Source organism: Ctenopharyngodon idella, chromosome 14 (genome assembly GCF_019924925.1).
Source record: "Ctenopharyngodon idella isolate HZGC_01 chromosome 14, HZGC01, whole genome shotgun sequence".
Lineage (NCBI taxonomy): Eukaryota > Metazoa > Chordata > Actinopteri > Cypriniformes > Xenocyprididae > Ctenopharyngodon > Ctenopharyngodon idella.
This window is the reverse complement of record NC_067233.1, coordinates 9,163,545-9,190,512: the sequence shown is the minus strand read 5'-3', so window position 1 is coordinate 9,190,512 and position 26,968 is coordinate 9,163,545. Positions and strand designations below refer to the sequence as shown.

At 36.7% G+C, this 26,968-nt stretch overlaps 2 protein-coding genes across 3 annotated transcripts; both read right to left on the bottom strand.

Moving 5' to 3' along the window:
• Positions 1-577: 577 nt before the first annotated feature.
• sox3 (SRY-box transcription factor 3) lies at positions 578-20,663 on the bottom strand. Of its 2 annotated transcripts, XM_051861027.1 has the most exons (7): positions 20,009-20,663; positions 17,505-17,667; positions 10,995-11,047; positions 10,680-10,848; positions 9,386-9,516; positions 7,533-7,662; positions 3,255-3,450 (listed from the first exon to the last, which is right to left on the bottom strand). In XM_051861027.1, exons 1-6 carry the CDS (start codon positions 20,165-20,167, stop codon positions 7,621-7,623), a joined length of 717 nt encoding a protein of 238 aa, XP_051716987.1. In that variant the 5' UTR covers positions 20,168-20,663; the 3' UTR covers positions 3,255-3,450; positions 7,533-7,620. The 2 variants fall into 2 exon arrangements, with proteins under 2 accessions (XP_051716986.1, XP_051716987.1); XM_051861026.1 differs by lacking the exons at positions 10,995-11,047; positions 17,505-17,667; positions 20,009-20,663 and having other exon boundaries at positions 578-3,450; positions 10,680-10,886.
• Positions 20,664-21,488: 825 nt separating this feature from the next.
• p2ry4 (pyrimidinergic receptor P2Y4) lies at positions 21,489-25,035 on the bottom strand. Its single transcript, XM_051861025.1, has 2 exons — positions 24,890-25,035; positions 21,489-24,406 (listed from the first exon to the last, which is right to left on the bottom strand). The coding sequence occupies exon 2, from the start codon at positions 24,402-24,404 to the stop codon at positions 23,310-23,312; it is 1,095 nt and encodes a 364-aa protein (XP_051716985.1). The 5' UTR covers positions 24,405-24,406; positions 24,890-25,035; the 3' UTR covers positions 21,489-23,309.
• Positions 25,036-26,968: the final 1,933 nt, after the last annotated feature.

Genomic DNA, 26,968 nt, shown 5'->3' with positions numbered 1-26,968 from the left:
GCGGGTTCTTTATTTATACTGAAACTGTTCATTGAAAGGTTCTTTGGGGAAAAAAAAAAAAAATGTCATTGCTGCGAAAACCCCCTTTTAGAAACTTTATTTTTAAGAGTGTACATAATCTCTTGTTTGAGAATTTAAGTGAAAATGTAAATAGCTGAAATTAAATTAAGGAGGGTTTAAATCCTTATACAGATTGTATTAATAATGCAATACTTCCTGAAAGTTTTTAATGTCGAGTTCTATTAGGTTATTCAAAATGCAAATCAGTGGGTTGGTTTGGATTCAGAAAATAACGTTCTTTTAGAATGGATAATTATTAAAGTGATATTTAAAAAAGTTAAATCAAGCATTCAGAATCCTCAGATGGAAAATCCACAGATTCTGAACACCCACTTTTTCAGCTTGATGTTACAGGAAAACTTTAGGTAACTATCATCAAAAACTTTTTATTCTGTAGTTCTTTACAAAAGCATCTATGATGTTAAAAACCAATACGTTGATCTACAAAAATACATTTATATTTTAATCTTCTCTAGCCAACATGTATCTTTATTAGAAGAGAGTTTTTGACCAAAGATATAGTAAAGAGCCATTGAAGAATCTTTATTTTTAAGAGTGCATGTTACACAGTACATATAGGATACTATACATATTATTTATTGAGGACTCAGTAGTGGAAATTACACCCTAAATTACAAAAGGCAGTCCGAAACGGCCTTGTATGTTCCTCCTCTCCTTGGCTAACTATAGCAAGAAAGATATGGTAAAAACGGTCCTTTGACAAACAGACCAAAAGACAATATGATGTGATGTTCAAATCACAAAATAAGATACTTAAATAATTAACCTCTGTCTGACCCCCAAAAATTCGGTCACACTTGGTAACTCATAAAGTGAAATAGCAAAGAAATTATCCCTGCATTAATCTCTTATTATGAACATAATTATCTGAATTTATCGGCTGTTTCATCGTCTGGTTTTGACAAATTCAAGGGATTAAGGATATTTATAGTTACCCATAATTATATAAGTAATTTTGAGGAACTGTGTGTACCTAGACGACTCAACAAGTGAAAATGCAGGAGGGAATTACACACTTTGAAAAATATTTGCATGACGGTTCACGTGAGGTAAAAAATACGTTTGTCCCTTTTAAGCGTTTTATAATTTTATTTCCGTGTGTAGTGTATTCTTGCAAAGGAGAAATGCCTCATCAATAAAGTGTGTCTTATGAATACAACGAATATAAGTTTAATTTTATGGTTAGTAGTCAGGACTAAGGCTATAATATACACCAGTTGATACTTTTTTGGGGGGGGGGGGAATAAGCATGAATTAGCCTAGTTTTAATTTATAGAATGATATTTATAGGAGTCATTTCCAGACCAATTGAATTTCTTAGGATTCGAAAGGCATAAAAATAGTATATTTGCTGTTTGACGAGAATGTTTAAACCAATCCACGCGTGTTGACATCTGCTTGGCAGCGAGCGTGTCTGAATTCGCATATTTACTCTTCATTTAACTGATCGCCTCAGATTACCACATTTGGGTTTAAACGAATTTGACAAAATCTGTCACTGGTTTAACGGTAGACATACGATTCAAACAACCAAATTATAAGACTGAAGTAAAAAAAAAAAAAATAACTGATATCTAGTCATAAACCTTTTTTTTTTTTTGTAAAACAAATTTATTCATTTAGGAATAGGATGGTCTTCAGTAGAAACGTCAGTTTAAATAAAACTCTCCGTCCCACATATGGATTAACCTGATACTGCCATAACATCACAGAAAGGAAGATTCACAAAACAAAAGTGGAACATTTCAGCAACAAGACGTACAGTGGTTCACAAGCTTTAAAAAAAACAACTCACTATAAATAAAACAAACTTTGCGCTTGCGACCAGCACAGTCTTTCATTTCAATAAACCTAGTTCAAATGAACAACAAAAAGACTACACAGATTTGGACAAAATCGACATTCTAAAAATAAGTGTAAACATTTATGAGTGAACATACTCTCTCCCTCCATTTGTTCTTTCCTTTTTTTTTTTTCTTTTTTTTTGAAATACAGCCTCTTCACGAAGCCACGTGCCAAACTCTGACGGCAAATAAGTCAGAAGTCCAATATTCTTCTACAGACTTTGATTGCTTTACAGCTTATGATAAAAGCTCCTCTGCAATGCAATTTATTCTGAAGTCCCCGATATGTCGTCATAAAATGCTTTAAAACGGACAACTCATTGAGATTAAAAATAGTTTCTTTTTTAAAAACGAAATTGAACTTCGATTCTTTTTGCAAATCAAAATGTTCAAGTATCCGAAGTACTTAGTCTTTTTTTTTAGGAGTCTTTCAAATGTGGGTTAGGGGTAGCGTTCCGTTCACGCCAGTCCCTGCGCTTTGATAGTGCGGATGAACGCTGTGTAACCGACTGGTCTGTAGACTGGAGTGGTCGGCGCTGTCTCCTCCGGGCGGCAGGTACATGCTTATCATATCCCTCAGGTCTCCCAAACAAGCACGCTGAGAGTGAGAGGTTATGGCCGGAGGAGGAGAGCTGGGTTCCGTCTTGCACACTGAAGCCATGGAGCCCAGACCCATTGCACTGGAAGTTTGCTGCGTGTATGCTGGTGACATGCTGTACGTAGACGCCGCGTTCATGTAGGTCTGGGCCGTGGACATCATCGGGTACTGAAGTCCCGCCATGTCGTACCGGTGCATTTGCTGAATCTGGGGGCTGTTCATGCTGGGATGCTGAGAGTAGGCCAGCTGGTCCTGCATGAGGGAGTACGCGCTGTTCGTCCAGCCGTTCATGTGCGTGTAGTCCATCCGCTGGCCCACCGAGACGGCATTGTTGACAGAGTTGGCACCGGGCGCCAAGAGTCCTCCGGGCAAGGAATACTTGTCTTTCTTCAGCAGGGTCTTGGTCTTCCTGCGGGGACGGTATTTGTAATCCGGGTGCTCCTTCATGTGCATGGCTCGTAACCGCTTGGCCTCGTCAATGAAGGGTCTCTTCTCGGCGTCAGTCAAAAGTTTCCAGTCAGCACCGAGGCGCTTGCTGATCTCAGAGTTGTGCATTTTAGGATTCTCTTGTGCCATCTTCCTCCGCTGACCACGAGACCACACCATGAAAGCGTTCATAGGCCGCTTCACCCGGTCCTGGTCGTTGGCACTGTTGTTTTTGCCGCCCGCCGCCGAGCCCGTGTTGGACTGCGGAAGGGGGCTTTTAATCTCGGTTTCCATCATGTTATACATTCAAACTACTTAAAAGTGGTGCCTTAAAAGCACTCGAAAAACAAGGCTGAAATTTAAAGAGACTCACAAAATAAAGTAGTCGGTAGTCAGACAAAAGTTCAGAGAGCTAAAACTCTGGTCACGTCAATGACACCGAACTCTTTCAGATGTCTCCACACCAGTCCCGCGTGTCTCGCTCTGCTCTGCCACGGAACTCTGAAAAGTTGTGCGCTAAGCTCAGCTGTTAATAGAGGCTCGGCCATGTGATTTGGATTGACAGCATAACAATGAGCTCAGCGCCGACCAATCAGAGAGCGCATCACACTCCGCCATCCAAGCAGCGAGCTGCCCGGGCACCACTGTGTTTCGGGATGCACTTAAAGTGGGATAAAATACATCACTTTGCACTTTGACAATAGAAATCACTTTGCAAATATTGTTTTAAAGCGGTCGTTATTCACTGGAAAATGTTAGCCTTATTCTACATTTGTAGACAGATAGGGTTAAATAAATATTGTGAATTTCACACTTTCCCGAAAAAAAGAAACGTTCAAATAAATAAATAGCTAAATAAATAAAGCTTGTTTCATTTATTAATTATAAAATAAAATCAATAATCGGGTTAGATTCTACTTATTGGAATCAAACGTAAATATATAAACTGTAACATTGCCTCTTACAATGGAACGACAAAGGCACTATACTAATAATTACTAATAAAACAAATAATTAATAAACAAATAATTTAATTCAAAATTCGGTTTATTTATTTTTTAGAGTGTAATACAAGCTTGGGTTTTGGTTGGCTATCTTTTTGCCCTGCTTTAGGCTACTTCACCTCTCTAATTAGACTTAAAGCTCTTAAATTGACACTGATTAAAAAGTACGATTTTAACGCCAAGCAAATGACTTAAATATCTAAATATTATAATAATAAATTACTGAAGTAGCCTATTTACATTATTTGTCTCACAATTTATTCTAACTTTCATTTGACATCTCAGTAGTATAGCCTATAGTCTATTATTTACAGGATGAGCTGAAAATAACACCACGATATTTTTTTTAAAAAACAAACATGCAATAAAATAGTTTTGTTTTAAAAACACGTCGCATTTTTTGTCAAGTGTCTAAGACTAACAAAAATAATACTGTAACGCCCCCCTGTGGATCAATTTTGTATTGTTCTGAAGAAAAAATAACTGATGTGAGTGTGACTATTTACACACAACTCTATAAACGACTTTTTAGAACAGGCCAGGCCAATTTTGGAGTGTATGTTAATTAGGGCCATTTATTTTTTACATTACCAATTACTGCTAACGGCAATCATTCCGCATTTTATTTGTTAGGCTGTGTGATTTACAAATGACTCGAGTAAGACGTGTTCGGTTGGGAGTGGTTTTCAGTCTCCCAGGGAGAAATTACACCTTCGAAAGGGCCAGTAGCTTATTAGCACACCGTCCATCGACATTTAACACATTCAACGCCACCGAGACTGAACGATTACAGCACTGAATATTCACGATGGGCTTTTAACACCACACACTAACGACTCAACCATTTAGAGAAGTTTCACCCTGTGTGACCGATTTAGACATGTACACCAACACGTGCGTCTCCGTTATTTACTTTCCAAACTGCTCTTAACAAGTACAAGTGTTGTTACTCAATGCTGTTATTCAGGCCCGATGTTAAGGATTGTAAAGTAGTAGGCTATTCATCAAGAGCAATCAGGTTATAGTTTAGCATTAGGCCTAATTTAAAGAAAAATTATAAATCGGTAAGATATTTTGGGCAGTCAAGTTAATATGTCACGTCCAATAAAACACTATATATTTGTGATTAGAAGGCTAGAAAAAAGAAAAAGAAAAATCACTGACAAATCATCATGGAGAAGCAACCATATCCAAAACAACTGGATCTTTTTTCCGTCGCTTTCAGTTTCATTAGAGAGATAAAGTAAATGTGTCATTTGGAACATCATTAGTCACTTTACATTAATATGAATAGCAGTGCACCAGCCGTTATGACAAAAGTTCTAATTAGAGACTTATTTCACGAAACCGGTGATTTATCCGAGTGGTTTCAGGAACATATCCTCTTGTAATCTGCTTATGGAAATGTCGCCTATAGGAGACAGTGGGAAAAGGAAAACTCCCAGTTACCCGGAGCTCGGTAATGATGGCTTCTGTTCTCCAAATTTCCTAATTAACGTGAGCTAAGGCCGAGGACCACCAGGAAAGCCTCCCAGTGTTCAACATCATTGAGCCTCGAGCCACAAGGCTTCCGAAAATCACTCACGTGTATGATAGCCGTGCAGTGAAATGTCCATTAGTGTAGTAGGCAATTCAAATGACCCGAATACTAAAACTGACACTGTGCTGCAGATAAATAAAGTCCATTATATGTCAATTAGCCTAAACACAAAAAAATAAACAGCAAATGCAAACATCTAAAATTACTAATCCTCTATTGAAAGCATAAGATGGAAAATTGTCAGTTCATTACTGCTTTATATGCCACATGTCAGATCTGTGAAATTTAATAGTTTTTGTTAGCTCAACGTTTTAACAACTTGTTCAATCGTGATAAGTAAAACAATACCATAACAAATCACCACAGGACTTCTATTCTTTTTCACCGTGTCTTTTTTTTTTCAAACCCGTGGATTCACTTGTTAATTAGCTCAACTTTAACAATTAAAGTGGAAGCAAATTACAGCAAAGCACACGCAGAGCCTCAAAAAGACATTGTTTTTTTTTTGGAGTCTATGTTGGACAAAATAAGTGGACTTAAAACAGACCAATAAGCCTGCGCGCGACACACCCACTTTAAGATACAATAGCTCGAGCCACAATACTAAATAATTGAATGATTTTTACGGGTTGAAAAAAGGAATGTTTACCATTTAGTTACCTATAAGAATATTTTTAGCCTACTATTTGTACTTAAAAAGTAAAAAATAAAATATATTTATAACATAGGCTATAAGATAAAGTTATTTTTATAAATATTATTTTTGAAAAAAAAAAAAAAAGTTTAATTTGAATAATAGTAGGCCTATATTCTGTCTTATAACAAATGAATAGAGCAATAACTGTAATGCGTTAAACGACGCATTTAGCCAAAACGATAGTACTAAAATATATATAAATATTTAAAAGAAGTCTTTGTGTAATTTTCACCTCCGATTTTTTAGATCAAATACATATCCCCGAACCATTAAGCATTGCTCTGGAGTCCATTTAAACGTCATATCCGTATGAATTAATAACTTTTTGTTTCTACTCACTGGTTACGAATAAGGCCAGAGTTACCATGGTTAACAGAATGATTTTTCAAATGCAGGCACAATAAAGACCGTCTCATTGGGATTTGCATGATTTTTGAACCGAAAATGCAAATGAAGATGCAATTTCAGCACGGTCTGTTATTCCTATTGTATTTCGTTGAATGGTTGCGTCCCCTCTGGTTCTGACACTGGTAAAATAATATTCACTGGTCAATTAAAGAAAAGAGGCTTGGATCTGACCTTCTTTCAGATGTCACTGAACTATTGGAATGATAAGCCGTTTTATACTTGAAACATATGAGTCCGGTCATCAAAATTAAGCCAGCAGTGATCATTGCTGTAAAATTGAATTATGTAGTAATAAAAACAACGACATTTTTATGTTTCTCATCTTATTTTACTTCAATCTATTACAAGCATTTTGAGTCACATATACACATATAAACAAATCAATTTTACGCGCTGCTTGTCGATGTTAAATTATTTTAACTTTTTATTCAGGCTATTTTAATCGAAAAATAATTTAATATGCGCGTTTCGGATAATTCCCAACAATTTTGCAATCGAAACAAATAACGTATAAACAGCCCTGTTTAATAGATAATTACAAATATGGTTTAGATTCCAGATAAATATTACAAGTCTTGCTTCCTCACACACATTGTCTGTCCTCAGCAAGTTTGTAAAGCGCTGTTGTTCTGTCACTTGCAGAGGACAATTACCGACTATCGAATGAACAACATGTGGGACTCAAAGCCACTAATGCGTCAGCCAAATTTACACATCACAATCAATCCAATTTTCCTAATTTTCAAAAGAAAATAAAACTATATATTTTCATTTTGCAGTTTCTATTTCTCGATGAGTAAACATGTTATTAATGTCATTTAAATTCCCAATTATTTTTCACAGATTTTTATACTGAAAATAAAAACTAGATTCTCACTGATATTCCATATATCTGTTGCTTTGAGTTTCTTCAAGGCAAGTCAGATTCAGTTACCTGCAGGGAAATGTACAGGTAAACCACAGGTAAGGCACTAGAGCACATTGATGTCCACATCCTGTTGTTTAACTGATTTGTCTTGGTCTCATATACAGTCTGAGAAAAGATAAGCATTAAGCACGGTCACCTGAAAAAGAAGAAATTACATGTCCATCACACTCTAGATATAAAAAGCATGCAAAAGACATTGTTTGTCATGGAATACAGCAAACTAATATGAAGACACAAAACTTCAATTCACGAATAATTTTGTTTATGTACACTAAGTGTCTTTCTTTACTAGAAGCAATAAGGCATGACCACCTAAAGCTTGCACATACATGTGTTTTTTTTTTCAACTATCCTTTTTAAATTGTTCATATCCCACTTATGTTAATATGCATGTGAATACAATCATTTTCACAGTAAAGCACACAATATATAAGAGAAGTACATTGCAACAGAAGAATCAAGGCATGTTTGAGAAGCTCTTTAGCTCATGCAGTCAGTGATAAATAGGATTTCTGATCTAATGCAGCATGAAGCTAATGTGCACACATCATCTGCTGGGACATTAAGACGTGCAGCACATGGTGTGAATACACAGTCCCTATTTGCTCCGCAATGACAACATTTTTCTACAATATCTTTAACTTTCAGGAGGAAAATTTTAGCGAAACATTAATAAAACCCCATTTGGTACATGATGCGTTAAATGAAAATAGTTTTAACTACATTTATTCTAACCCAGTGAAAGCTAATTTCAATTAAAGCGCTGATTTAATTTAGCAGAAAATTACTATAAATATAGTTTTGATTAAATCACTGAGCAAATTCTAATAGCACAAGCAATTGTCTTTGGGTTTAGAGGTGTTATTAGATTTGGCTAAATGTATCTGTGAAGGAATTTCTCAATGTGTTAAAGCAGTCTCCTGCACATCAGCACTGTGATAATGTTTATAATGTCTCTATATTTTAAGTGCCTGTCAGAAAAAAAACGATTAGGGTGTCATGTGTGTCACGCCTAGAGCTGTTTAATTATTTTAAAACAAGAAAATAAATTCAAATAATTACATTTCATTTTCAGGAACCATATATAAAAACATTTTGTTAATTCCATGTTGTCTTCTGTCAGTCAGACTTGCAGAAATGGACAAGAATTGTCATCACTGAAATGCCATCATTGGCTGCAAGGCTAATTACAAACCTCATTATTTCCCATGTATCTTTTGAATCATTTCCATGTACTACAGTTTCTCCAAAACAATAGAAACTTTCTCTTTTTTTGTTTAGCAGAGAATGCTGAGTTGTCTGATTTTGCTTTGCACCAAATGTGGCAAGCAGATGGCTTTTGTTTTAAACATAATTAAGATCCCACTAATCTGGTGCCTTTTAAAAATGAAACAGTCGCTTCGTCAGACGTTCATTAGTTAAGATAATATTGTGGAAATGCACAATTAATTTGCAGGCTATATCTTTAATTAATTAAATACACCCAATTTTGTAATATGATTAATGCCACAAAGTTGTTATCTCCAAATTATTCTAAAATTAATACGTAACGATAATACTTTATGCATTATTAGCAAGAACTGAGGTTTTGGCTGTGGCAAAATCCTGAAGAACTAATTACGCAGGGTAATTTATTAAATCTCAAGGAAAGAAACAAACAAGTATAAATTGATATATTAATCATGGGCTTCATTACGTTAATCTGCGAGTGATTTGAGGTGAAAATGACGAATCTCAGTTGAGCGCCGAGCACTTGATAATGGAGATACTGGCTATAAATTTACTCTACATAAAGGCCTCATTAAAAGAAGCATAATTTAATTAAGAGTTAGCCATCGCCCTCCAAATGCATTAATTACCTTGGGTATGATGAGATGAGTTTTGGGATTACTGATGATTTCATTACGGCCAGTGTTGCTGCTAACTGTGGCAGGGACCTGCTGTTGTTGACAGGATAATGGATTGGGTGCCTGGGGATGAATCTGTTCACCTTGGCAGAGAGAGACACAGAGGAGACACAGAGGACTACACCGGACCCTCATAAAGTAGGTGGACACTACATAATATTTACAATAATTGTTAATCCTGAAAAATAATATCATAGGTTTAGTCCACTAATATTTTTAGACTTATTAGACTCTGCTTTGACCTGGCAGGGAGGAAAGTCCAAGATGGACCAAGTTATTTTGCAATCTGAACAGTACATGACTTAAAATGACCCATTTAAAGGTCATTCGAGAGCAAATGAGCATTACTTCCTTTCTCTATTTTTATCATGTATACTCGTTTGCCACTAATATGGCAGTCTGCCATCCTGCACAAAAACACACTCTTTCTTCCGCTCTCTCGCTACTGCTGGGGTGAGAAGGGCGCAGTAGAGCTGACAGCTCAAAGCCCTGGAAACTGACATGTCAATGGCAGATACAAGCTGTTGCGGTTGCACTGGCGGGGACACGTCGCAGACGCTAACTGCTTCCTCTTGGCGACAGCCTGACAAAGACATTCGACTACCTTTCAGAGCTACACACATCATGAATAGATCACATGTGGCACAGATAGAGCACTGCTCCATATCTTTAGTGGCTTGTGTCATTGTTTTGTCAATAATTTTTTTTTTTTTTATCAATTTTCCTGGCAACAAATTGAGCCCGTAATCTCAACAGGTCCATTATGATACATTTAATATATTAAAATTTAAATAAAAAAAAAAAGAATAACTTTTTGAAATCTAAGTTTTAGAATCTTGCTGAATATTAGAATGTTTGAAGTCTTTAATCTGAACACTCAATACTGATGATTAACCAGGGCAATGGTTATGAATGTTTTTTAGGGAGTACTATCATCCAAATGATTTATTTATGGTGCAGAACTGATGCAGAATGAGAACGACTCCTTTAACAAAAAATGAGTTAACAGAATGACAGCCTTTGACTTAATTTGACACAACAGGAAGTCTCACAGACAAGTTAACGGTTTTTGTTTTAATAAAAATAAAATCAAACCGTTTTACTCTGTGTAGCCTCTGGAATGAGCTGAAATGCTAACAAAATCTAACACAACCCCCCCACCCCCCTTTCCCCTGAACAAGCCCCCCACCCCCCTCCTCCAAATGTACTCCAGCCCACAGCTGCAGTTTTCCAGAAAGACACTCACCGTTGCACAGTCGTTCTTCTAAATCCTTCTCTCTGCATTTAAGGTCCTGCATACTGTTTAGCTGGAGAGAGCCGGGTAAGACTCTCAAACCATGCCGCTTTGAGCCGAGACGGGGAGAGGGTCTGCGGTCTTCCATTCCGCAGCAGCGCTGAGCCAAGCCCTCCCTGCACTGGGAGCCATCGCATTCAGCCAAGATTGCTTCATACAAAAGTTGACAATGCCCCAGTGAAAGCCATTGTTGATATTCAACATTTTTTAAATAGCTGAGCAGAATGGACAACATGGCAGACCACAAAACTTGGTAGGGAAACTGACCTGGAGCTCCTGAAAAGCACCACAGCATATGACAGAGAAACGACTGAGAGAGTCTGGAATAAAACAAAACAGAATGTTAGTGCTCAGGGTTACTGCAGGACTGGGGCTTGTTAAAAGGGTAAAACTAAGTTTTAATCTAAGAAATAATTGAACGATTAATCAGTTATCAAAAAAAGTTAGTTGCAGCCATAACGCAAAGCAACATTACATAACATAACACAACATAACAAAGCAACATAACTCAACATAACGCAACATAACATAACATAACATAATGCAACATAACATAATATAACATAACATACCATAACATAACGCAACATAACATAACATAACACAACATAACATAATATAACATAACGCAACATAACGCAACATAACAACAACATATAACATAACGCAACATAACATAACGCAACATAACGTAAAGTAACAACAACGCAACGTAATGTAACGTAACGTAACGTAACAACGTAATGCAGTGCAGTGTAACAACAACATAACGCAACATAACAATGCAACATAACGCAGCATAACAACGTAACGCAGCATAACAACAACGCAGCATAATATAACATAACACAACATAACAACGCAGCATAATATAACAACGCAACATAACGCAACATAACATAATGCAACATAACATAATGCAACATAACGTAACAACATAACATAATGCAACATAACATAATGCAACATAACATAATGCAACATAACGTAACAACATAATATAATGCAACATAACATAACGCAACATAACATAACGCAACATAACACAGCATAACATAACGCAGCATAATATAACAACGAAACATAACGCAACATAACATAATGCAACATAACATAATGCAACATAACGTAACAACATAATATAATGCAACATAACATAATGCAACATAACATAATGCAACATAACATAATGCAACATAACATAACGCAACATAACACAGCATAACATAACGCAACATAATATAACAACGCAACAACGCAACATAACATAATGCAACATAACGTAACAATGCAACATAACATAACATAATGCAACATAACGCAGCATAACGCAGCATAACATAACAAAGCATAATATAACATAACGCAACATAACATAACACAGCATAACATAACACAGCATAACATAACACAGCATAACATAACACAGCATAACATAACATAACATAACATGGAAGGAGAATAGTACCAATCCAAAGCAAAGGAAACACATTCCTAACTTGCCATATAAATGATGACCTTTCTCTGCTCATCCATTACAGCCTTTAATTGTTGTTCTGATTGTCTTGATGGCTCCTGGCAGTAAATGGTGTTTTATTTCCATCTTTGTCAAAATGACAGGCACAGATTAATAAAGACATTTAACACAGCCCTCACGACCCATCTGTCAATATGCAACCTTGGGCAAAAGAAGGCTTACATAAATATATGGGAATTCTTGTAGCTTAATTTGACTTCATAATTATTTATATGTGAGGTATTCCTGTTATATTTATGTCCTCTCTGCAAAGAGGCATCATTCATTTCATTAAGAAAAGATAAGAAACCACTACCACTGTGACCGCACCCTTAGCCCCATCTAAGGGCCATCTTCACAATTCACACCCTACTGACCACAGGCGGCTGTTAAGCACATCATTACCATACATGCCACAGGGGGCAGTTTTGTTTCACTAAGATTACATTGTTACCCAATTTAAAAATAGAGAATTTAACTGCTGCCACTTACATTACACATTTGTTTTCCAGTAATTATGCTATAATCAAGTAACTTCATTTGGACTGCTGTGAGGTGTGCTGCGCATTCAGTCTGTGTGATTTCCAAGGGTTTAAAGTATGGGATTAGTCACCTGGAAAACTGGCCATCTGAGCGGGAGGAGGCCACTAGAATTGCATAATTATATTGATCAGGGACAAATTACAGCCTTGACAGCAGAGGCCAGCCCAGTCTGATCTTACAGGTATGTAGGGGAAGAGACAGCAAGCTGCAGGGAGAAAGAGAGATCTTCCTGGAAATCTACGTCAGTGGCACTCATCTCAAACCATTAACTGCCATCAAAGAGCTAATTTTACTCTGCACATTACACTCGATCCTACTCGTCCAACCCCCTCCATGCTGGGCTGGATGGAGAAGCCTGGTGGGAAAAAGACATTCAATCTGCTGGCCGTCCCATTCAGGCCAAATTGTCAAATGATGGCTTTCCACCTCTAAAGTTTCAGGAAGCGAAAGGTAGCACCAACCCTTGGGTGAGACGAGGACTAAAAGCAGTTAAAGGAGGAACAGGGAAATAGAATAAAATCCATCAAAATCATCCCCAGCATCCCTACTTTGTGCACTACATATCAAATATCATGAATTGTTAATTAAGAAATACAATTTTTATATTAATTAAAAAAACTAACCTTACCTAAACTAACCTTGCCTTGTAATAAAAATGGCTCAAATTAGCTGATATTTTAAGAGAGTTATTGACCTGGACACAGATATGAGGGTCTGCAGGGGTCATTGTTGCTTTGATATTTTCTGTATTACAATGTTTTCTTCTCCTGTATGTTGGTCGGACCAAATGACTTTGAATTTGTGGACAAAAGGTTTTCAAATTTTAAATAAAAGATCATGGCAAAATAGGTCTTTAAGAATCAACAGAAGTGTATTTTATATATATATATATATATATATATATATATAAACATTTTGTTTTGTTTTCTGACAGTAGATATCCTGACATTTAAAAAAAAAAAAAAAAAACTACAGAAATTAAAATAATAGAACAGGTGTATTCAAATTGTATATATGAAGACTTCAGATGCAAAAGCCTCGAAGTGCCATCTGAAATTTTCATCTAAAAATATGTTTAGGTTCAGTTTTTTCACTTTAATGGCAATGAAAAAGACCTATTAATTAATTAAAGTTAAATTACTGAACCTAAACATATGAGCTTGATAAAAATGCTAATTTTAGAAGAAAATTTCAGATGGTACTGATGCAAAAGAAGTCTTCATAGATAAACTACCTTTTTATTATATTCAAATAAATTGATCCAGACAGGCCACTTAAAGAAAAGGCAAGTGTTTTACTCAACGGATCATGTGCAACCAAACTGCTGAAATACGGCACAGAGCAGAAATGCGCATACAAACACAAGCACACATGTACAAAACAAAAGCGAACTCTTTATAGCCAAGGCAGCGAATATGCAGAAATATTGTACTCAACATAACCCCCCTTCCCACCCCACACCCGGAAAGAGGGGTGCTCTCTGTGCTAATTAAGTGCTAATGGTTGTGGCCCTGCAGAGAATACTAATTAGGATTTCTATTCTCCTTTTGGGTGAGCATGTACTTCAACACGGCCTAATGAGGGGAGGCAGGTATGTGTGTGCTGTGTGCTGGGTTAATGGGGGGTCCACTCTCAGGTCTCAGGGCTGTGGGTTGAAGAGGGAGGCGTTTCCTGTGCCTTGGCCTCTCTGACATAGAACCACACACACACACAATGAGGACTAAAGTCCAGTGAAAGGAAGAAACTCCATCAAGATTCCTGGTATATTTACACTCCAAAATATTCTCCAATTTGCTTTGTGCTCTCTCTCTCTCTTTATCCCTGACTTCATCTATCCCTTTAAAATTCATACATTCAAATGTAACCATCACCTCTTAAAGGGTTAGTTCACCCAAAAATGAAATTTCTGTCATTAATTACTCACCCTCATATTGTTCCACACCCGTAAGACCTTCGTTCATCTTCGGAACACAAATTAAGATATTTTTGATAAAATCCATGAGTGTTCTGTCAAGCGAGAACAGCCCAATCAATTAATCATAGAACAAAATTACCATCCAATCACAATTCGTTATTGATTAACTTGCCATTAATGAAGGCTGGATAGGTGGAATCGTGCTGAATGACACACACCAGAAGCGCTCTTTCCTTGCGCGATCCCAGTTCTCTCAGACAGCGCGCGATCAGATCTCCATGCGTCTGAGTGGTCAAATGCATAGTTTTTCAAAATGTCCATCGTGTAGAGTATCTCATGTAAATACAGTCGGTTATAACTTATGGCTTAAGTGGACGTAAACAGGTGGGTGAAAATCGGATATGTGTCGGTATATCACATCCATGAATTCGGTCTTAAAGAGACAGTGCCCTAATTAAATATTTGTCATTAATGTTAATCAAACAACAAAAGATGTTAAATAAACATATACATGGTAAATAAACCTACTGTGTCTGAAAAACAAGTTTATTTAATTCGTATCTCTATCGTATTTGTCGTATTGTTTGTAAATTTCTTATATATATAGTGAAATAAAATTTCTCATATCATGGTCATATTGCCCACCCCTTGCTCAACCGTCCCGTATTCCACCATGAGAAATCTGGTCACCCTAGATACACGCTCCGAACCACTAATTCGAAACAAAAGATTTGTAAAGCTTCGAAGCTTCATGAAGCAGTGTTTTGAAATCGAAATTGAAAAAGTGTCCATCACTAGATATTGTTGAATAAAGTCGTTATTTTGTTTTTTTGGCACAAAAGTATTCTCTTTGCTTCATAACATTAAGGTTGAACCACTGTAGTCACATGAACTGTTGTCTTTAGTAGCTTTCTGGGCATCTGAAAGTGTTAACTTGCTGGCAATGGAGGCCTCAATGAGCCATCGGATTTTATCAAAAGTATCTTAATTTGTGTTCCGAAGATGAACGAAGGTCTTACGGGTTTGGAACGACATAAGGGTGAGTAATTAATGACAGAATTTTCATTTTCAGGTGAACTAACCCTTTAAGATAGTTACCCAAAAATGAAAATGTATTTACTCATCCTCATGTTGTTCCAAAATTATTACTTTCTTTATTCTATTCACAAAAGAAGAGATTTTGTAGAATTTGTCTGACTGTTTTAGTCCATGCAATTGAAGTTAGAGGGGGTCAAAATGACACTAGACCCTACTGACTTTCGTTGTACAGGGTGACATTTTAGGGCGAATGATCCCCTCAAAGCTGACCTGAACACTATTATAAGAACAACATCTAATCTCATTTCCAATGACAGGGGGATTAAAAAAAAAAACATTACACTGATGATTTGTCTTCCTCTAGTCAGGAGTGACAGGAAATGTTGCAAAGGAACTGTAAAAAGTTCAGAGAGTTTTGCTCTTTGAAGTCGCTTTTTGAGATTTACATATTCTGAAGAATACTTCTCAGTAGGCACAAGTTAAATGAGGGAAGCAATATATTTTAAAATCTCAATACATTTTAACAAGGTACAGTTCCACACTCTGCTCCTCTTGTGTGAAAGAATTAATGAATGTAAGCAATTCAATGACAACTTAACTCACTTCTCAAGGCATTCAGACTGAATAACTTGAGTCCTCAGAGAGCCATGAAAGCTGTCACTTAAAAACTGCTTGCCGCTGAGAAACGATTCCAGTCAGCCAAAACTTCCTGTTTATTTACAGGCAATGACTAGATAAAAAAATAAATAAACATGCATTGTGCTGAGCAGAGAGACTGCGGAGAATCTGATGGCAGTGTAGTGTAATTGGGAATATGAGAGGATGTGCATGCGCGTAAACACGCAGATTGGGGGTGGTACTGGAATTACCTGAGAGAGATAATGGCAATGCATTAGATTAACTCTCCTTCCTTAAATGCGACACATTTAAGTAATCTTGTCCCCCGAAAACATGTCAATGCCTGAAAGGCTGCCTCAGCGCTATCAGGACCCTCTGGTCCCCCACACTGATGCAGCTGGCAAAACGCTACCGTCGACTGTCAAAACGCAGTGCGAGATCTAGTTATAATATAATTGAATTTTCATATCAGAGGAGACCAGAGTTCTTGCAGACAATAGGAGTGCTGAGTCCTCTCTGATATTGGCACAGACCCTTTGCCACGCGCATGAAATCAGTATGTTAATGTTCCCCGGGTTTTCTTTTTTTAAGGGCACTTGTGCCTCCGCAATGTAATACCGATGTGGTTTCAAAAAATTGCAACTATTGATAAGTAGGCAGCTAGAAACCCTTAGACCACCCCCTCCTGTTACCTTTCCCCATCCAAGCAAGCAAGCAAGCGCCCAGACAGCATAGCACCCCCATCCCACACCCCTTTATTAAAATTGTAATTTATTTTTCTAAATCAGAATGACAGCTTGCTTTCTTTTCTCTGCAGCAGGCGGTGAATCAAGCCGCTTTAATTACTTTCGTAACTTCGCTGACCCCGGGACTGCGCGCCTTGTGCCGAGAAAATGGGCCGGCGACAAAGCTCTCCCACCGCCGCAGCTACCTCCGTTCATTTAAAATGCAGGAATTTATCAAGCTCAGGATTTTCTATGATTTTGTTAACATTTCACCTCCTATCTTTTCCACATTCTCATTTGACCCTCTCGGACCGCGTCAGACCGCCTTCCTCTAACAGCAAAAGCTCGGCACATACAGAAGTGAAGTTCATTCAAGGAGAGTGAGCGCACTTGCTTTGCTGGTTGCTCTGATGTATACTTACGTGTGTGTATGTCAATTAAGAGACGTTTATCACTGTCCTCAGTAGTTTGTCGTGGCCCGGGTGGTTGCCCTCCCAGCAGAAGAACAGATCTGGGCTGCTCAGCAGGAATCAACAATGCACTTGATCTCTCAGCAGCTTCTAACCAACAGAGGTCAGGGTCAACCTTCAGATGAGAAAAGAACTACACTTCAATGCACAAGTCACATCATAGTTTAAAAAGTGTTGGCTGTTCCTGTTTAGTCAGGAATTTTTTTTCTTGTTCAAAAGTTTCTCGGCGTAAGCACGCTGCACCTCCACATAAAAAAAAAAACACAAGCCAGATATCTGCTCTCCCAAAACCTTCTCTGAATTAACCCTCCTGAGCTGTTTGTCTTATTAAAGGCTTTAATATGGTGTAATCCCTGCTATCACCCTCACCTCCTGACTGGCACCCCTCTGTTCCAGCCTGCCCGGCGACTGAGAAACAAGGCTAACCCGGTGGGCACGGCCGTGAGGCTGACGGTCTAATAATTGAATGAATGATTATCTGTCTCATTAATAGACAATGATACAGAGTGCACGGCCATATATCTGGAATATTAATGAGAAGCTGCAGGGGGCTTGATAAGAAGGAAATAGTGTGGCTGCTGTAATGGGGTTTAAAACAATTTGCCTAGGTTGGGGTGGCCCAGCTGATTTGGGCTGTGTTAATCCCCAGTAACCCTTACACATAGCTCCCAGCTCTATATGTGTGAACATCAGACACATGCAGCCGGGCCTCCAGCGCAGCCGTAAGCCTTCAGGATCCCTGCTACACCCAGGCTGGAGCAGACTGATCAGTAACTCTCTGGATGAATAAGGTCTAGAATTTTATTAGCAATTTATCCCTCATTACGAAGTAGGCAAAGTTCTTTTTTTTTTTTTTTTTTTTTTTACAAAATACTGTGATTTCTTTGAAATACTTCCAAGATTTTATACTGTTAAAATCTTATAGATTTGTTACAATATAAAATTGAGGCATATTTAAAAGTATTAATTTATCAGACACTTTTAAATTAACAAATGTAAATATTTTAACAAGTATTTAATAATTTTTTTTGTTCTAAAAAATCTTTTATTTATGTAATCTTATTAATATTAGTATTATACGGTCAGTGGCGTGATGAGTCATTTTTTTGTCCAAAGGCCTTAATAATAATAAAAAACAAAGATATGACATCCAAAGTATGTAAGGTAGTACAACTAGATCTCTTTAAATTGAATCCAAAAGGTTTTAATTATATTTTGCTACATATAAAGGTATTTTAAAGATTTTGAAGTGTCAAAAGGTCATTCAGTTTAACCGTCCAAAGGCCAATACAGCCACTTCATTTATGATTCAAATATCTTAAAATGTAATAAATGTATATATTTTTTATTATGGCATGATTTTATAACATCATATATCAACATAGTGCAAAATAGTATTAAAATTATGTGTAGAAGTCATTGCTTTGTTATGAGAAAGAATGTCCGGAAAAATAAATTTCATTGGTGTCATTCGGAAAAACCAATATAAAGGGACCGTTTTGGATAAAGTCATGCAGTCAATATCATGTGACAGGATGTGACATCATTCAGACACCTGCAAAGGACCACATGGTCGTGAAGCAAAGTAACTAACTCTCTCTTAACTCTTAACTATTTGAAAAATTCATGTTTTCACTTGCTCATACGCATGTCCCGAAACATCAGGTCATTCAGTACAACCGCTGTAAAATGTGGAAAATGTTGTAATATTTTAAAAACTTGTACTAAATATAAAATGTTTGATTGTCCTTTTGCTAGCGAGCTAGCGCGAAAACCATTGTTTGAAAATATTGTCATTCGGTATAACAAAAAGTGTCATTCAGTAAAACCAAAATTTTGGTTAAACTGATTTTTTTTTGTCCATCTTGTAAAAAATTACAAAAGTAGTGTTAATTGATTATAAAAACCACATAATATCATTGTTAACACTTAATAAAACTTCAAAATTAATTATATCTCTATTATGTTTTTTTTTTTACACTTTTAAAAACCTTATTTGTCAATGACCCATACATATAGCATTATTAATATTATTTAGTAAAAATATAGTAATTTTTGTGTGATATTTTAACTCCTGACAGCAACAATCTATTATATTTCTGAAAGCATAAAAACATGAGAGATATTGTGAAATTCACATTTGTTTCACATTATATGGTTGTTTGGCTTTAGCCTTAAACAATTGTTTAAACAACTACACAATTGCTCTTATAGATTTTCCCCCTTCATTCACCGTTTTGTCTCTGATGTCAACTTAGTAATAGGATTAAGAAAAGTTTCTTTTGGCCAAAATCTGAAAATTTTCATGTGGCCAAAATCTGAATAGAGGCAAATTAAACATTTATACTGAAGGTCTGCTCAAACACCCATGTGAATCAATATCTACCACCTACTACATTGGAAAGCAATATTTCCCTTTTTAGCATGCAATAATTGTGTTTAGGCCAGTGAAGTACCTTATTATAGGTTTGTCGAGGAGAGAAAGCCCTGTTCCCATGGTGACTATGAAAGCCATTTGCCTCCTTTTCAGCTGGGTAATGAACTTCTTTCCTCTTTATGTCACTCTTCCTCTTCACTCTCAGCATCTCAGTCCTTGTCCACGTCCTTGAAATCATTCGTTTATTCTCGAATGTGACAAACAACAGAGCAGAAAGACCATGAAAGTAAAGTCATCATGCATCCCAGGTTGAACAGTTTGCTTATAAAATATACGGCTCAGTAGGAAGAAACAGAACGTCTGGATGACTGGAAAGTACAACCACAACTCCTCGTCTACCTTTTTTAATGCTAACATGAACATTTTCAACATTATTTGTCATGTTTTTTGTTAAATTGTTGTTGACTGCATTTATACATTTTATATGTGGCTTTATATACAAAAAGGAAACATATGTGGGAATGTAATAATAAAGAAACGCAAACATGAACTGCAGGCCATATGGTTTACAGGAATACAGAAAAAAAAGTTCATCTCACTTGTAACGGAAAATGTTATATATATATATATATATTATATATATAATTTTTGGGTAACACTTTACAATAAGGTTCATTAGTTAACATGAACTAATAATGAACTGCACTTATACAGCATTTATTAATCTTTGTTAATGTTAATTCCAACAATTACTAAAACATTATTAAAATCTTGTTAACATTAGTTAATGCACTGTGAACTAACATGAACAAACAACTGTATTTTCATTACCTAACGTTAATGAATATTAGTAAATACAGTAACAAATGTATTGCTCATGGTTAGTTCATGTTAGTGAATACATTAACTAATGTTTAACTAATGAACTCTATTGTAAAGTGTTACCAATTTTTGTATTGTTGTTTCATAGATTAATATGAACATCTACCTTGTTATTGTCATTTTTCAAAAACATGCTTCTGAGACCAAAGAGATCCGTTCTCTTCAGACTGTGTAAGAGCTCTCTTTTACCTCAGTCAACAGCACAAACAAAACACATAAAGGTTACGTATTGCTAGAACTGATGGGGGGGGGAATCATGTTTCTTTGGCAGTTACTTTTTTTATTATTTTATTTTTTTTATTGCTCAACGTCTTTTATGAGTATTATATTGCAGTGCTCCCAACCCCTGTCCTTTGGCCTTGCATAAGAATGAGAGGATGAAAACAGTTAAGACAGAGAGCGGGGGTGGGGGGAGAGATTAGGACTATTAAAGAGAAATAAATACTAGTCTTAGAATATCACTCATCCTCTTTAACAAGAACACTATATAACTATAGAGATATTTACTGAAAATAAGCAGGCTTACCACTTCAAAAACAAAACTTGCAATTGGCAACACTTAACCACTTGTCTGTTTGCATTTAATTGTTTTATTCACAGTGATTTACAATTGTTTTGAATTTTTCAAAATAAAATTAAGACTATAAAGACTAAACTTAGCCCACACCCCACAGTCATCATTTTTGGAAAAATTCTTTATTTATATACATGTATTGTATACATGGACCTTGGCTTATTTGATTTTATTTATTTCTAATTATTCAGAGTGTAAGAAAAGAAGGGGGACATGAACTCTCCATCTCATCTGCATATTAAACTATTCATGACCTCAACAACCCACACAACAAAAGCAGCAGCTAACAGGTGTATTTATCAGTTAAAGTCACTGGAAATAGAGCTTAAGGATATGAAGCCCATGCACTCACTCAATAAAAACATTTAAAAACAGCTCTGGGGACCTCTACTGACCAAAAGAAAAAATGAACCTTTTCCCCAAGAGCCCCAAGAGCGTCCCTCCTCCTCCACAATCTCAAGAGGAAAAAAAGACACACATTATTAAATAATAATAATAATAATAATAATAATAATATGACAATATAAAAATATAAAACAGAAGACTTTTTTTTAATTGTTCTAAGCATGACATAAGATTTGCTAAAAATGCGTTTTCTGTCTACTGGACAATAACATTTTTAAAATAGAAAAAATTATAACTTTTGCTCAGTGTCCTCAAATGACACACACAATCTTCTACTGTACAGTATATATGGTTGGATATAAATACACAAGATATTTGCATTTCAATAACTATTCAAAAAAAAGTTGTAAATCGTCCATTAATAAATTAAATTTTAAATTTATAACAAAAAGCAAATAGAAGACAACATAAATGATTAGCTTTACAACAAATTTTTAGCATGTTCTAAATAAAAGTATAATGTAAACAAGTTTTTATGCAAAAAAAAAAAAAAAAAAAAAAAGTATTTTTTGTATCAGAGAGAGGCATATAAAAATGGACGGAATATGCAAGTAAAACTCACGTCACTTCAATGTAAATACAAAACACATTATGTAAATACAATTTGAAATTAAACAAATACCATGATCATGTAAATGCCACAAAATATTTACAAAGCTAAACATGAAATAATCAAATGCGCAAAATCAAACATTCCCACAGAGGTTATATCCGAGGAGAAAAAAAAAAAAAAAAAAAAACTCTATACACTACGCCAAAACGGATCTGATTTCTTCCATCTTTTTTTCTTCGTTCAGTTCTGCTATGCAATTACTCTCAAATACACACAAACACATGTACAGCAACACAGCTGTAGATCTTCTCCACCAAAGGACAAAAACAGCTGTAAGAGGAATGAAGCAAGCCAAGAGGGGATATCTGCAGCTCGACTTTCAGCCTCCCCCACAACCATTCACCTACCATTCACCTTTTCACTAAAAGTATCTCAACTTCTCGGTTTAATTCAAATAAATGACATTTTAACAGCACCTTAATTTCCTACTGAAAGACCTTCAGACAGAACAGAACACACAAAAGGCTTTGTGCTGGCATTTCTGTAGTAACAGTCAAAGGCCAGAGTCCATCTCTGGGATATAGAGTGGGTTTTGTTTTCAGTATTGACAGAACCCCAACACTGCAAAGTTCTGTCCTTGAACAACAGTGAGAAACTTCAACATTACAAGTAACCATTGGAGTGACTGGCCATCAGTGCTTTTATAATACAAGCTGCAGTTTCTCTGAACTACATTACCAGCAATCATACTGAATTAGGAAACATTAGGAGGTCACAAAGAAAGCAAACCACATCCTTTCTCCAAAGAGATTCCTTTACTTTTATCCTACGCTGTAGTGTTTACAGTGAGACTGTTCTGAATTCTTCAGGATGTGTGTCTTTAGAAGACATGGATTTTGAGAGAGAGCACTTTTTAAATGAGAACTGCTTTTTAAATGATTACCCAAAATGTCTGGGTATGTGGGTTTAGAGTCTCGACTCATTGCCGACTTGGGCATCTGGGTTCTTAAAGGCCAGTCCGATGTTGTTTTCATGCACATACGCTGTAGAACGAGTGTTCGGAGTCTGTCTAGTGAAAACTCTGATAAGTTTAGAGCGGTAGTGATCCCCTGCCAGGAAGTAGAGGATGGGGTCCAAACAGCTGTTCATGCTGGCAAGTGGGCGAGTGATTTTGTAAGAAAAGTTGATGATATTAAGGGACTTGCAATCTGCGTCTAGAATACGGTAGGTGTAGTAGAGGGAACGAGTGATGTGGAAGGGTACGAAGCAGATTGCAAACACAACCAGCACCACTATGATAAGTTTAATAGACTTCCTCCGGGATGAGCCCTGTTGACTTTGGGACAGGCCCTTTCGGGGTTGGCAAAGGGCCCGTGCCATTAAACAGTAGCAAACCATGATGACCAGAAATGGCAGAATAAACAGCAGCACCATTACCACAGCGTTGTAGGTAACATAGTTGTGAAATTCATCTGGGCGGCTGGTGTCGTGACACAAAGTGTCATTGCCCCTCTGAGAAGTGTTGACGAAAATCAGCTTGGGCACCAAGCAGGCCATCACTGCAGTCCAGACAAAACCACAGACCATGTGGGCATGGCGTGGCTTCACCAAAGTCAGAGTACGAATGGGGTGACAAATGCCAAGGTAGCGGTGCACACTGATGCAAGTGAGAAAAAGGATGCTGCAGTACAAGTTGGCATAGAAAAGAAACCGCACGACCTTACAGAGGAAAACACCAAAAGGCCAATGGCTGCGGTTTGCATAGTAGTATATGAGCATAGGCAAGGAGAGCACGTAGAGTGTGTCTGACAGGGCGAGATGGAACATATACACTGTACTGGGTTTCCAGGGCCTCATCTTAGTGATAAACATCCACAATGCCACAGAGTTCAGTATCAGTCCCAGGAAGCACACCAGTGAGTATGATACAGGTAGCAGAATATACTTGAACTCCTCATTGAATTGACAGGTGAAATTCACTTCCTTCGAAGACATCGTTGTCAGTGTGGTGGAAGGAAGGGACAAATTCCCTGAGACAATTTTCCTTAAGAATGAATTCATTTCTGTTAAAATAAAAAATAAATATATATTTAGAGCAATTTTAGAAACTTAGAAGATCTTATAAGTAAACACATGATAAAACAGATTTCATTTAGTGTAAAGAAATGTAAAACGTCACAACACAAGCTATAAGATCAAAATAAACTACTAAAATGTGTCTACAAAGAACTTTTTTGCTTACAATGGTCATTTTTACCTCACCTTCACAAGTTCAGGTCTAAAACAAAAGTCAAACACCATACCCACCACGAAGAAAACTAACCCATCATAACTTAGAGTTCAGCACCGAAATAATATCTCCAGTCTCAGACATATTAGTTAATAATAAATCGCAAAACGAAAAAAAAAACTCTCGCACACAACTGTAAGTACACACGTAGGGTACATGATAGGTCAATCTTTTAAAAATACAGAGAGAGAGAGAGAGAGAGAGAGAGAGAGAGAAAGGGGAGCACGCGGAACTGTTTCCACGCGCTAAAACTTACCGTTCACTCAGCTAAATGGGGTAAACACGTCCCTTCACAGGTCAAAACATGAAAGTATATGGTTAAAAACCATGAAGCTTTTCTTACGAGATTTACGCATCCAGATTTATCGGATTTGGAGCGCTCGAGTTGATATGGTCCCGCTGGAGTAGGTGAGCGCGTGAGCTGAGGGGCGGGGAATGGGCGCCAAATTGAGTTTCTTCCTGCAGCGCCTCGAGACGAATACCCCAACTTAGCGTTGACAGGTATTACTTAATATCTCATCACTTTTCTTAAATACCACGAGAAACCTGCCACGATATTAAAAGAAGTTGGTTTTATAAATCCTAGATATTTTCTAATATCTCAGTGTAATTTTTTCCAATGTGAATCGCTTAAAATCGCCTCATTATCCTCACGCGCTTATCAGTTTCTGCCATCTTTGCCCATCAAACTGGCAGTAGTAATTTACAATCGAAGCTCATCTCACTTGCCCTTTAAACATCATATGTTGGCTCTCGTAAATGATACAGCCCAGTTTTTATGATAAAATCCTTGAAGGTAAATTATAGTACACTTTAACACCAACGCAAACATGGTGCTGTTTTCGTTCCGATTTATACAAGATACTAGCAGCTCCAGACATTTCACGATCTTGATCTTTTAATTTCAGAATATTTTAGGACGTTTTAGTTGGTTTTATGATACTTTTTTATTTCAATTCCAGCAAGCACCATGTGACTGTTGGCTAAAACACATATGAGGATTTGTGTTCATACATCCCAAAATTCCAAAGAAGTTACAGTATTTTCAGTGTCCAGTAACAGAGATAATAAAGAATTTCTGGTGTTTCCCAATAGTTCTAGGGGAGTTTATGTATATTTGTTTAGTAGACTAAAGTTAATATTTAGTAAAAAAGTTAAAACACATTCCCATTTGACCAATGAGTGGTTGAAAGTGCACTCAGAGAGGAGATTTGATCACAGAAGTTAATGCTTATTTGCTGGAACTGATTCTTTAGCAACATATGCACTCAAAATAATCAGTATAATGGAAACCCACACATTTATATTAGACTACACAGATGTGATGGTAAATACTAAATAATATGATCTGTGTTTATTTAGGGCAGACCATTGTGAACATGGAAGAGCAAGTGTCTGTAAAGCTAAATGAAAAGGGCAAAAGCTTACTGCAAGAAAGACCTTTATCTGCTAGTGATCTATTTGAGTGCCATGCCTCTGAGTTAAAGTTCACATTGAATATTCACACAATGGCTTTATGATGTTGACTGCAGTAATAAACTGTGTAGTTTGTGGTTAAATAATCTGTGAAATAGTTTTCGAATCCAGTTGACATAGCTTTAGTAGGCTATTATATATTGCTGACATTAAGGATATTATAATAAAATCATATTAAATACAATAAACGTATCCAATTTACGTCATGTGTCATTAAAAAAAAAAAAAAAAAAAAGCTGTGTGAAAGCTGGGGAGATTAGTTTGCAGTGTTGGTATGGTAAGACCCACTTCCTTTGCAGTGCTGACCTGATGGTTAGTCCGAGAGGGCGTTACAGGAATGTGCATAAATTGTACAGGAATTTGAGTGGGACAATGACTCAGTAATGTGATGTGTAGGTCACCAGAAATACAGCTAGTTCAGATTCACTCTTCATCCCTGGCCTACATAATAATCTAATGACTGACAGGTGAAGTCAGGAAAGTTAATGCAGAATACACACCTACTCTCCACCCGCTTTTTATTTGCATCACAACAAAGCAGATAGTTAGAAAGAGTCAAGATCAGTCACAAACTACTGGAAGGATGATTTTTTGAGAGAGCGGAAGAAAGTTGTGTATTTGTGATAAGCCAAGATGTAATAACCAGACTCACTGAGATGCATTATCTAGTGGAGAGCACACAAGGATGTTAACTCATGCTGAACTTTCTCCAACTCTTTCTCTCTCTCTCTCTATCTATCTATCTATCCATCTATCTATCCATCTGCAGTTATGCAAGACATGTCTCTGGACATTTTTAGGACATGTTGACATTACAAACTCTCCAAACTCATTGTCTCTGTCTGAGAGGCAACTCTAT